A 13,976-nucleotide genomic window follows, 5' to 3' on the forward strand; every position below is an offset into this window, starting at 1 on the left:
AATGATTATAAAAAGAGTTAGGTTTGGTTGTCTGAAGTCTAAAGTATGTTTAATTTTGGCGCCCTCAAGCCTGGTGTGAGAAATGCACAGCATGTCATTGACAAACCGATTTACGTATTCTTTAAGTTATGAAAGAATAATACCTGCATGAATGGGCGATACCTGTGCAAAGGAGTGTTGCTGGCCATTTTGTGCGGTGTATCAAGAGTAAATTTGCACAGAGGAGAACGTGCACAAATAGAAACATATTTAATTCCAGTGTGGCAACGCTTTGACATCTGAAAGCATCTAAAATAGAAAAGGGTCTGGTGAATGAATGTCTCATTCTTTTGGCAGTCAAATTCACAAGTGAGGGCATAAGAACCATAGAGGAAGTCATAATTGCTTTTTAGTTTTACTTCATAGAGCTGTGGACACTCACAAAGGGGTTTCAAACTTCTTGTTGTCATAGCCTAAACGGTATCTCGAAAATATTTGGGTAGAACTATAATCCACAAACGACATTAAAAAGCTCTATACTATAAACTAGGAACTAGAAAACCCTACTTATGGTTGCTATAATCTCTCAATTTTCCTATAAGTCCCTGAGAATTTTGGAACATGAGTATTATCCTTGGGAAAGGCCGAATTGGCCTCTGCTGGGCATCCTATTAAAGTGAACAAAGCGATGGCTTTCTTTTAAAACAATGAATAAGACATCCATTTGTGATGCAGACTATAATGTTCATCAACGAAAATCTATGACGTTTACTTCCTGAAATGCTGTTTATTCAAAACGTCTACATTTGGCCATGCTGGCAAGCGGGGTACTGTCTTCTTTCCGCATTGTTGCCTGACCCAAACGTACTAGGCTTATGAAAAGGCCTTTGCTGTGGTAATTGATGTTTTCATGCATTTTATTACCATGATAGGTAAAAGAAAACACACTCATACAAGATCTATTGTCGGCCACTAAACACACACTCTGCATCACGCACTCATTCTCACACTACCTTGAGCCAACTTTCAAGCTTCTATGACCCTTTTCCCTTTATGTATGAACTGTTCCTTTGGTCTTGTGTTCCTCTTTTTTTAAAACGCAAACAGCTTTTGCCAGTATGATAATCATTAAAAAAAAATGTACAAAATTCATAGGAGTGTAACGGTACACAAAAATCTCAGTTCGGTACGTACCTCGGTTTTGAGGTCACGGTTTGGTTCATTTTCGGTACAGTAAAAAAACAAAATGCAAAATATAATAGCCTATACAAAGCTAGAATTCTGCTAAAAAAATAGCAGGTATTTAAAGATAATAATCCAACAACAATTTGCCTTTCAGACCCCGCGTATTGGTCAGCTTTCTTTGTGAAAGAAAGAAGAAAAAAGAAGTCCTGTGCTAAAGAGAAAAGCAATCCCAATGACAAAGATTTTAACATGTATTTTACAAATGAAATGTGCAACCCGACATCAAACACAAGAATGTGTTACGCTTTTTACGTTATTTTACTAAAATAGTCTATCCCCCGCCCAGAGGCGTAGCAAGGGTCCCCGGGGGCCCTAGGCTACAGGCAACATGGGGCCCTTTGAGCATGTGCAAGTAAGGGGGACAGTTGGACTTGTAGCAATAGCATATTTAATAAAAGTCTAATAAAGCCTCGCTCTTATAGAGCGCTTTTTTGGACACTCAAAGTGCCCCCCCCCCCCCCCCCCTCAATTGCATTATTCATTCACTCACACTATCCTTAATTATTTACACACATTTGCCTTAATAAACAAAATGTACTTCAGATTATTATTATTATTATTGTGCTTAGTACACATACCTTTACACATACCATATTCTACTGACTACCTGGTCAGTTATATTGCTTTTACTTAATAAGGATAACATTCAGGCACAGGAGTGAATCATGTAACATCTTATCAGTCTGGCTGATCAGTGTGTATGGTGATTCTAAACAGTGATTTCATGTTCTAGGTCACATCTTTATGTATGAAGAAACGCTAGCATGCTGCAATGCTGTTAGCAAACGCTAACAAGCTAGTTACAACAAGTTAAGGCAGTTAATTGGTTTACTACTACTAGTCTGCAGTGCTTCGACTACATTAGGACATAAAACTACAGTAACATAGTACACTCACCGCTGTCTTGCTTCCTTTTCTCCTCTTCTGCTTTTTTTTCTTTCTTTTTTTCTTTCCAGACGGATAACTTTTCATTTTGCCAGTTAAAAAAGGGCCCGATTGCCGCCCACTCACTCTGAGTCACGTGACACACATACATATTTGTGCAGTAAAATGAACACGAAGGTGGGGACGGGGGGTTCGAGTGCGCGCTGCGTGCTGTCATCTTGGCCATAAAAGTGGCGAAAACTAAGCACTTAACACTCATATGGATGTACAGCATCATTTTAAGATGCTAAACTAACACCTTCCCTCTTAAAGCAAATGTGCAATGCGAATATAAAGTAAAGAACGCTCTCCTCGACGCAGCGAGAACGAGTGGGATAAACCAGCTGACGTAACAAGAAAAACACGATACGGTCGCGCTGATGACGGCTCTAACTTATCATAAGAACTTTATGGCATGAAGAGGAAATACTTATATTCGTTCATGGACGCACAGATTAATCCTAACAGGTGGGGTGGCCGTCCTCTGCTCAAAATGCGCACCTTAAGCTTACGCCTATTCTCGTTCTCAGAATATGCAGCGCTTTTGACGTAGGACAATAACAGGACTGGTTGCTATGGGAACGTACGCAGCGGCATACCGCATACCCAAGTAACCTTGCTAAAAGGAGTATTAAAATTGCTAATAAAATCGTTTAGGATTATTTTAGATGCATATATGTTATATTTTTCTTATAGAGTATTGAACGAGGAATATGATAGACCCATTAATGGACTTTCTTGGGAAAAAAAATCACCATTTCTTTAAGTAGTCACATGAATAATGAGGTGGCCTGTGGAAAAACTGTACAGGTTACGGGTAACCCCTCCCTACTTTTCCTCTGAGAGTGATAGAGACTCGTCCCGCTCACTCACTCTGCAGTTGCGAGCAGCTGATCCCCCTCTCGACTCCCCCTGCCTTTTCCTCTGACACACACGACTCTCAGCAGCAGTTGACATGATAGTAAGGGGCGCCTTAGCGCCCACTCTACTAACTTGACGTGGAAATGAGCGGTATTAGTCTAGAAAACTAGCGGATAATTAGATTGCGCCCTGGGCGGTAGCCCACATTGCCCATGGCAAAAAACGCCTGTGCTCAAGAGATCTGATGGAATCAAAAAGTAGGTTACCATTGCATATTAGTTTGAAAATCGACCAGATCCACCGTATTATTACACGAGTGACTTCCGGCCTGATCCTAGCTAGTAGTATTGATGCAGGAGGGCCGCGTCTCGCGTCAAATAAACTCTGCCGTTCTTTTCTCGTGCGTCGCGTTGAGCCGCTTCTGGGACGCATCAAACACCCGGTCGCACTGCGACTGGTGTGCATTGGCTGATTGACTCTAACGCCTGCGTTTCACTGCGTTCTCGCGGAGGCCACGTTGTCGCACCGTTGACGTTTCTGGACTGTCCTACCGTGATGGTCCTCATTCTAGTAGCGAACACGGAGTAAATATAATCTACACAAAGAAACTGTAACCCGGTCGACTCACAGCGTCGAAAAGTAAGGGTTATATTACATCAGAAACTCGTTCGGTACGCGCCCGTTCCGAACCGACTACAACGTACCGAAACGGTTCAATACTATAACATGTACCGTTACACCCTTAATAATTCATAAAAACCCGAAACCCTTAAAATTGGGATACTTAAAAAAAAAAAAAAAAAAAAGAAAAAAAGATAGGGTTTTGTTGTCGTTTTTTCTTACTTGCCAAAAAGAAAATCTGGCAACAAGTTATTCAATAGATTATTCCATGAGAGTTTGTTTCTTTGCCTAGTTCAGGGGTCCCCAACCTTTTTTGCACCACGGACCGGTGTGATTTGGGTCTTTTTTTCACGGACTGGTGTTCTGTCAAATTTTGCACCCTTATAAAATTTTGCTCCCAAGGCTTTTGTGGCAGGGAAAAAGCCCTCTTTTATATTCAGTTGGACTCTCAATTTTATCCTATGGTGCTAAAAAAATATTTACATCATAAACATAAATGTGCAACACAATTGCGTAAATTAATGTTTAACGACACGGCGAAGTCGCTATGTGAGAGAGCTGCGTGCAGTTATTGTGTCCAGCTAACATGGCAGGATGTGTCTGAGGTAAACTTTTCTACATGCCCGTCCATGATCAAACGTAAGTTAAAAGTCCTTTCTTTAAAGAAAGCTTGTAATGTTTACTTTGGAATCGCTGGATTCGCGGCAATTTTTAACGTTACGCGCATGTAAATGTGCGGCAGAAAAATACAGTAAAAATAAAATAACATTTGTTTTTATCCCCGTCGTGTTAAGTGCAGGGAAAATATAACTTGTTGAGACGAGATTGTCCCGTCTAGGTGTGATGGAAGAGTGAGAGAAGCCCGCTTCACAAAGATACGATGTTGGAAATTGTAGCACGGTTTTCAGTGCTCTCCCAGCAATGTCAGGATATTCTGGAATTACTTTAATCCAGAACTCGGTAGAGTTGTTGTCTTAAATGTACGTTTAAGGTCGCCGTCATTTGCGATCTCTACAAGCTGATCCTCCTATTGCACAGACATGCTCGAATCACTCGGTTTATTCACAAATGGGTCACGAATACACTCCTTCGCAGTTTGTGGGTCTTTGGTGATTGGGAAGTAGCGTAGATTTGTTTTCTTCAAGGTTGTAGGCTCATCTTCTAGCTCATCAGATGCCCTTTTCCCCTTAAAAAAATCTGTCCAAAGACGTCTGTTTTTCAGTCATGCTAGTATGGGGGCTAATTATTTCCGGGAACAAATGTGATGCGCCGAAGTTAATTCGGACAGAATGCAGTCGTTAATAAATTATTATTCCTGTGCGGCCCGGTAGCAATTGCGCCACGGACCGGTACCGGTCCACGGCCCGGCGGTTGGGGTCCCCTGGCCTAGTTATTACATTGTATTTGTGGACAGAAAGCACAAATGGGGGAGATGTTTTACCTGTATTTAACATTTAACACTTTTTTAAACTTGCTTTGAGCTTTCTCTGTCTTGTGTTTCTTAAAAAAAAAGTAAAAGGGAGAGAAAAAAAATGTAACAAATCTAAATCAATTTTTTGGTGAAAAAATTCAGAGATTTTATTTTTAGATCATATAACCTGGCATCAGCTAAAATGTGAATGGTTGGGTCTCTTAATGTTGATTGACAGCCAGTTAGTACAGGCCTTTACCAGTGAGTTCTTATCAAGCTATTGCAAAAAGAAATTCTCCTTGGTCTCTGTGGCTCCCTACTCCATTCCAAAAATGCAATATTGATGACAGGGGCTTCATTGTTCCATTGATGTGCCAACCCAGAAAATATCCCAGCTTGTATGGTGTCCGGGTATATACCTGGCTGTGGCATGCTAACGCTTTTGCATTGTAAATGTTCAACTTGGTTTTATATTGTCGTGCCCTCAGTTCGAGCCAAAATGCTGCTGCTGTAAAATATATCCGCTTTGTCTTTCATGCTTTCATGTTTTTGCCGCCAAGGGTCCAAGACATGATAAAATTGTTGCCCTTGCAGGAGATTGCATCAAGTGAGCGTCTGCTGATGCTTTGAAATCAAGAACAGATACACTGATAAAGCCATAACACACGCCTCTATCTATTTACATCTATCTCACTCATGTGCTACACGAATGTGGATTAATGCATCCAGATTTGTGCTTGTTCGTTATTGATAACAGAATAAAAGGCCCTGTGTTTTGGCTTTTGGCTAGAAATGACATTGAAAAGATTTTCTGTGAGTTTGCAAAACAAGTCAAAATTTAAATACATTTCCAACGAAATATAGACATTTTGTAATTACCAAAGACTAAGCGAACCAGCTAAAATGTGTTTTTGCAAATATTAAAGACTCCTTAGTATTCTATTAACTTATTGTGTTTTTAGAAATAATCAAAGTGACTATTATCTTGGTAAAACAAACATACGTGTGTTATAGCTGTCAAAGAGTTAATTTGTTCTTTTCCAAACTCCAGGGTATGAAACCGGAACTAAAGTTTTCAACTCCCTTCTTCTGTCACCTGACAGTTCGAGTTGAAGCTTCACAAAGGTCACAACCTTGTAAATGACATGGACACATCCTGAAATAAGATTAATTCTTTCGGCAGACGCAAACTATTCACCAACTTTGTATGTCCAAATTACTGGGAAATGTGTGAGAACATGATAGTGACACACAGCAGTGATGACTGGAGGAGCTACTTTATCTCATTTTTGCAAACAAAAGACTTTCGATGCCACTTGTATCTCAAAATGCACTCCCGCTGAAATACTTCATGTATTTTTTCTTGATTTACACTTTTGACACTACACTTTGCAATGTTTGGCACGGTACTGTTAAAACTTTTAATTCTGTATGTAATGATTGGGCAGTAGTAGTACCTACACCAGGGGTATCCAAACCGGTCCTCAAGCGCCGCTGTGGGTCCTGGTTTTTGTTTCTACTGATCAAGAACAGACTGTTTAACCAATGATGTTTCTGCTAAAACAAGCAGTACCTGACTACAATCAACTGTAAGGCACCAGATTGGTTCAAAGATCTTGTCCTGTCTTGCTGGAAAGAAATCCTGCACCTACTGCAGCCCGATGTGGAATAGTTTAGGGACCCCTGACCTAAACAAATTAGCATTGCTGGCCATTATGGGAAGCATGGCAAGAGTAAATTTGCGCAGTTAGGAGGGTCCATATGTTCTATCCCTGTGGGCAGCACCACTGATGTGTCAGAAAACGGTGGAGGGTTATCGTGTTGTTTTGGTGGATGTATTAACAATTAACGGAACAGAGAAAGCCTTGATAAATGACAATTCTTTGAGTTTCACAAGCTTTGGGACACTCTAACAGGGGCTTGCAAACTTCTTGTTGAAACTAAATTATATCTTGAAGCAGTTTTGGTGGAACGAACAAGATTAAACTCTCGCTGAAACTAGTTAAGGCCTTTTCACGGCTGCTTTCTCCTTAAAACTAGCAGTTGTGCCTTTCTTGTGTTTCTAGTTTGAAAAGGCATTTATGAACAGTAGAAGATTTTTTTCTAGCTAGCGGATCAAACGGATCAAAGTTACCTCCACATTCTCCTTGAAAATATTTCTAACCAACAGACAGATCAAAACTGATTAAACTACTGTATTTTCCGGATTATAGGGCCTTGAAATTCTCTGTTTTCCCAAATATTGACAGCGCACTTTATAATCTAGTGTGCTTTATGAATGAATTCTGGTTGCGCTTATTTACCTCGAACCTGTTTTATTGGCCCCAACAGTATTGCACAGCTCCCATTAAGTGCTATTCATCATTAAGCTAACCAATAGATAAATGAATAAAACAAATAATTGATATGTTAAATACAAATGAAAAATGCAGTACATTGTTACATTAACATGGCTTAAAATCAGGCGGGTCTTATGTATGAAAATATTGTTAATTGGTGGCGCATTTTATAATCGAGTGCGCTTTATTATCTGAAAAATACGTTACCTTTGTATGCTCCTTTTCAAATATTGCCAATGGGGACATTGTTTGGCCTTGTTTGGTAGCCTCGTTTTAAAATTCTTTTGTACTTCTAATTGAACTTATCCTCACTCGGTGGCAGATGTCTCCTGCGATGTTTTTTCAGCATTCCATCAAGTTGTTTTGCCACACGTACATTGACCCCGGTTGACAAGGTCCTCCTCATCCCCGCCTTCGGACACTTTATTGTGGTTTAGCGAATAATAAGCCCGTGGCCTTGTGCGCACCACTGAATTCTGCAGTATTCTTACGGTTGCTTGGGATTCTCTTTAAAATGTTTTCTGTTGCCAGCTAAATGATCATTTATGTTGCATCACTTTATCTTAGTTTGCCTCGCAAATTCCAGTGGCTGTGTGCAACGAGAGCTAATTTGATTCTCTCTCACATGTCGTGCACAACCGCCCCCGCAGGAGTTGTCTACGGTTAAGATTAATTTGTTTGTTTGTTGTTTTGGGTTGAGGAAAAGTGTGAAATAGATTACATTCGGGTTGTCTTTGATTATTGAGTCGAAAACTTTTATGTTGTTTCGTGGGGGTCAGTCCTTAAATCTCACGTCTGATAATAATAATTGTGGAAATATTTTTTTGATACACTATATTGCCAAAAGTATTTGGTCACCTGCCTTGACTCACTTATGAACTAAAGGGATATTCAATTCCTAACATATAGGTTTTGGTGTGACGTCGGCCAGTCTTTTGTAGCTGTAATAGCTCTATATATTGGATTGCTGTGAGGTTTAGGAGTATGTGACTTGCTGGCCTGTCCTTGAATCCCATTTGTCACATATTTTTCTACAATGCGGTGACAAACACCTAGAGTTTTTCTGATGTTATTTTGTGGGGCTGGTAAATCTTTGGGTCGCACATATGACACCAAATAAATCAATAATTACGTCTCTCAGGGCGACTACGACTCGTTCAAGACCCGTGTGCTCAACTTAAAGATGAACCCCACTGCCGTGGCCAAGCAGCAGCGACAGCAGGAGACGGAAGCCCTGCGGCAGGAAGTGGAACACCTGCGGGATGTGGTACGCAAAGTGCAGGAGGGGGGCAGTGGGGCCAAAGTGGATGCTGCCTTGCACTCAGCTAACCTCAGCCTACCGCCATCAAAGGAGGTTCAGGGTATGAAACACAGGATTTAAACCCACTCTGGGTAACAATATCGAGTCTTTGCACATTTCCTAAAAGATGCCTGAACAACTCTCTCACGTTTTCCTTCCTTAGATTTGCTCAAGCAGATTGAGCGGTCTGAGCTGAAGAACCAGCGTCTGAAGGAGGTTTTCCAGCAGAAGATTCAGGAGTTCCGCACTGTCTGCTACATCCTCACCGGTTACCAGCTGGACATCCCTATAGAAAACCAGTACCGGCTGACCTCAGTTTACGCTGAGCATATGGAGGACTACTTGGTCTTCAAAAAGGTACATACCATCTTAATGCTGTGATCTACGGCATATCCAAATGTTACAGAAAGTGGGAAAGAGAGAGAGGAATTTGACCTTGCAGGGTACAAAGCGCTTTTATGCACCATTACACCACCTTATTGCTTTGTGCCCCACTCGGCCGTGCAGCGAGAACGTCATTACGGTAACACTTTTGTTTTTTTTTTTCTGTGTGCGAGTTGCTAGGGAGAGACTGATGACAGGGATAGTGTCACGTGTCTGGCTCGCTTAAATCAATGCAAGCTACTTAAATGTGAGTTTGGGGGGGAGTGTGCACGTGTGCACATGTATGTATGTACGTATGTACGTACGTACGCACGGACGCACGCACGCACGCACGCACGCACTGTGGGGCAAATAAGTATTTAGTCACCCACTAATTGTGCAAGTTCTCCCACTTGAAAACATTAGAGAGGCCTGTAATTGTCAACATGGGTAAACCTCAACCATGAGAGACAGAATGTGTGAAAAAAAAACAGAAAATCACATTGTTTGAGTTTTTTTTAAAGAACTTATTTGCAAACCGTGGTGGAAAATAAGTATTTGGTCAATACCAAAAGTTCATCTCAATACTTTGTTATGTACCCTTTGCTGGCAATAACGGAGGCCAAACGTTTTCTGTAACTCTTCACAAGCTTTTCACACACTCTTGCTGGTACAGTGGTACCTCTACATACGATCGCTTCGACACACGAACTTTTCGACATCCGACGTAAAATTTGACTCGCCATTTGTTTCTACATCCGACGACATGCTCGAAATACGACGACAATGGCAGCACCGCAGACGAATGCACGGCGGATTTTCTTGTGTGACAAATCAACACAGGTTTCAGAAAAGGTTGGTACAGGTGGTGAAACAAGGAAAAAGTTGATGCTTACCTTCGAAATGAAGATGCAAATGACAGAAAAATATGAGCGTGGGGTGGGCATCCGTGAAATGGCTCAACAATACATCTCCACGGTCCTCCGACGACCATCGTTCGCCAGTCTTTATAAATTAAGCTGACAATTCTTATTGTCTCCAAAGAAATCGCCAGCTTCGCCACGTTTTCATCATTTCTTTTACAACTTATTCAACACAAAACGCCTGCTGTCTGCCGCAATTGATGGTGTTCTCAAGAGAACATTCAAAGTGAAAGTGAAACTCAAGCTCACCGGTCTGTCTCTGGCACGTGAGCCCCGCGGTGCGTTCAGGTACACAAAAAAACGTCCGCCTTATTAGAACCCGATTCGTTACACTATTACAGGAATTATTATTATTCTTTTTATTACATTATTCCAATTTTGATTTATAATTTATTTGTTTTGCTACGTGTAATTGCCATTTGTAATAGCACCAGCAGTATTTTTTAAGTATTTAGTGCAGGTTTTTGGGCTGTGGAACGAATTAATGGAATTATAATGTATTCCTATGGGAAAATCCTGCTCGACATACGACCATTTCGACTTACAAACAAGGTCCTGGAACGGATTAACTTCGTATGTAGAGGTACCACTGTATTTTGGCCCATTCCTCCACACAGATCTCCTCTAGAGCAGTGATGTTTTGGGGCTGTCATTGGGCAACACGGACTTTCAACTCCCTCCACAGATTTTCTATGGGGTTGAGATCTGAAGACTGGCTAGGCCACTCCAGGACCTTGAATTGCTCCTTACGAAGCCACTCCTTTGTTGCCCTGGCTGTGTGTTTTGGATCACTGTCATGCTGAAAGACCCAGCCACATGTCATCTTCAATGCCCTTGCTGATAGAAGGAGATTTTCACTCAAAACCCTCTGTTTTTTTCCCCACATTCTGTCTCTCAGTGTTGAGGTTTACCCATGTTGACAATTACAGGCCTCTCTAATCTTTTCAAGTAGGAGAACTTGCACAATTGGTGCTTGACTAAATACTTATTTGCCCCACTGTATGTATGTATGTATGTATGTATGTATGTATGTATGTATGTATGTATGTAACTTAATTTTTGGTATGTAACTTAATTTTTGGTGTTACTAGATTGGGACATTGTATGGCAATGAGCTCAACCCTAACCCACTGCACAACAAGCAGCAGTTTGGTATCTTATTCTACTTCTTCAAAAGTGTTCACTGTCAACTCAAATATAAAACAATAAAAATTTAGGTGTGAATAAAAAACAACAACCACATACTTTATCTTTGCCTCAGGGTCTGTTAGCAAAATGTTAATACTTAATGGGAAACACTTTAGACGAGCTAACGAATAGCATCACAATGATGAAATATGGAGCAACCTATGTAGACATGTACTATCATAATACTCATTTTAGGCGTATAATCTTCTCTGGGATATTCTCTGGGAAGAAATCTGATCAGAATCTTTTTTTTAAGCGAGTGGAACAGATTAATGCAATTAGTTTTCATTTCGTTAATGAGGGAAGGATGAGTTCGGATATGACAGTTTTGAGTTCCATGTATTGTCATGGACTATTTGAACTATATAGTATCTCAAAGCAACATCTTTTGAGACAGCAGATTGCATGTTGTAGTTATTTTTATTTTTTATCAAGAATATTTTAAGTCACTTTATTTATATTTTGCAACGTGGCAGTAATAGTTAATAACTGGTGAGCGGAGCCATTAATCTATTGTATGTGTGTACACTGCACATATGCCTGAGTTTGGAATATATGCACTGTATATTCAAAATGTTTTTTTCTGTTATCTATGATACAAGGTGGCTTCATTATAAGCAACAGGAGCCATCACATTCATCTTGACATTTTTTTGCCTTCTTTCATGGCAATCCTGCTTATTTGGTGCCAGGTGCCTTTTATAATAAGTCTAAGGAAGGTTGTTTATCATTCTAGAAGCTGTATCCTCAGAGTGTAAGCTCATCTACAGTGGTCCCCAATCTTTTTTGCACCATGGACCAGTGTGATGTGGGCCTTTTTATCACAGACCGGCACTGTGTGTGTCGGAAAATTACAGTAACTATAAAATAAAACGAAGGGGCAAAAAACGAACATTATCATGACATGAATCAACCTTTTTAACAGAGGCCTCTCCTAAAACTTGAAGGAAAATATCCGTGGTCGCAGGCACAGGCCGGCTGGAAGTTACTCACAGCACGGGGTGCTGAGGATCTTATTTGATTTTTCCCCATCCAAAAACGGCTGTTTCAGTCCAAATTTGTCGTGCTCGCGCTTTTTATTCATACAAGGCGTGCAAGATGGCAGTGCACACGCATGCTGTATAGTTCCCGTACTATTACTTGGCTTCCTTTTTCACCTACAGTGTGTTTTTTTGTATTTGAACTAAAAGTGCCCTTGTATTATAATGCTAATCCCTGCAGCTAGATGGCGCAATGACACACAAAAACATTTGAAAATTAAAAGGTCCAATAAGCCTCGGTTTAACACTCACTTTTCACAACACTCAAATAAACTGCACACGAATGTCCAACAGCGCTCTGCACGGCGGCAGCTCAACTGCAACAACAAACAATAATATGGCTACATTGCAAGCTATTTGTAGTTCTCCACAGTCTAAATCTGCAGTCTACTTTTCCTCGCTGGGCACTATTAGAAACTATCATAATCATTTTCATTTTCGACCTTGAATTGAATTTTTGAAAATGTTGCTGTTTTTGTAAGGAAAAAATCACTAATTCATTTTTGCGGCATGTTAACGCATCCTCTGAAAAAACTTTTTCAACATATATATTTAATACCCCAAGTTCAATAAGCCATTGTTCCAAAATGTTTTATTTATTGATTTATTTTTAACAAAAAAAAAAAAAATCTACCAAACACTTTTATTCCCTCCCCAACACCAGGGGGTACTGCAGCACCCCACTTCTTGTGCCACTGCGCAGGCACAATGAGTTCTTCTCCAATCGTGAAGGGTTTCTCGGCTGTAACAATACTGTTCGCCACGAGGTATGATTCTCTCAGTGCATTCACTTTTGTTGCCTCGTTTGCTAGCTTATAGCCACATATTATGCAGAATGGACTCGGTTGTAGGCTCCTCTTCTGGCTCAGCAGGTGACCCTAAAAAAGCCGTCCAAAGATGTTGCCACCCACAGCACACAGCCAATAGCAGCTAACGTTACAGTTTACATTGATTGACGCTGGCCTGCTATAGGTGTGCAAACACCCCAGTAATGGCAGCCAACCACGAGAGGGTGTCGTATACAAATAGCAAGTCAGATTGGTCAAGGCCAGATTGTGGTCGTTAACAAATTATTTATTATTTCTCTCCGGCCCGGTAGCAAATGCGCCACAGACCGAGACCGGTACCGGTCCCCGGCCTGGTGGTTGGGGGATCACTGGTCTACAATACTCAACAGTTGAATGCATCGGAAAACTTTTTTTCTCGTGGTGCTGTTGTTTTGCTTAGCAACAGAGTTCAAGCGAGGCTTGGCGGTTTAATCACAGCACATGAACGATAGTGTCTATAAGATAATCACTGATGCTAAGATAAGGAGGAGGAGTGTGCCTGCATGCCAGTTCGTCCAATCCACCTGCGACCCTGCCAGAAGAGATAATTCACTGTCGATTTTTATTAACCTCAGAGAGCACACACGCATTCACCCCCCCCCCCCCCCCCCCCCACACACACACACACAATTATAAGCTTCTCATGGAGTGTGTGCCATGTCAGACTCAAACGCATGCAAACTCCCTACACGATTTGCTCTTCTTACCCAACCCCTTTGCTCCCTGCCGGACGCAGATACATACAGATGTGCAGGCGCGCATACTCTCTAACACATACACACATACTGCTATAAGTTTTAGTATTCAGGCTTTCCTCTCCAGTCTAAGTATGGCACACGCACACCCCACACACCTGGTGACCTGTGGCTGCAGTGAGGCATAGTTCCAGTTGTACAGTACAGTACAGCATTGACACACACACACACAAATTGAGTCAAGACAATTTGTTAATAACA

General features: G+C 41.1%; 1 protein-coding gene across 1 annotated transcript in view; it reads left to right on the top strand.

Moving 5' to 3' along the window:
* Positions 1 to 13,976, top strand: part of mad1l1 (mitotic arrest deficient 1 like 1) — a 113,409-nt gene that overhangs the window by 45,792 nt on the left and 53,641 nt on the right. Inside the window, exons 16-17 of the mRNA XM_057842981.1 lie at positions 8,522 to 8,741; positions 8,844 to 9,037. Coding sequence (XP_057698964.1) covers positions 8,522 to 8,741; positions 8,844 to 9,037 — 414 coding nt within the window. The remainder of the gene's footprint in view (positions 1 to 8,521; positions 8,742 to 8,843; positions 9,038 to 13,976) is intronic.

Source organism: Corythoichthys intestinalis, chromosome 8 (assembly GCF_030265065.1).
Source record: "Corythoichthys intestinalis isolate RoL2023-P3 chromosome 8, ASM3026506v1, whole genome shotgun sequence".
In the NCBI taxonomy this organism is placed as follows: Eukaryota; Metazoa; Chordata; class Actinopteri; order Syngnathiformes; family Syngnathidae; genus Corythoichthys; species Corythoichthys intestinalis.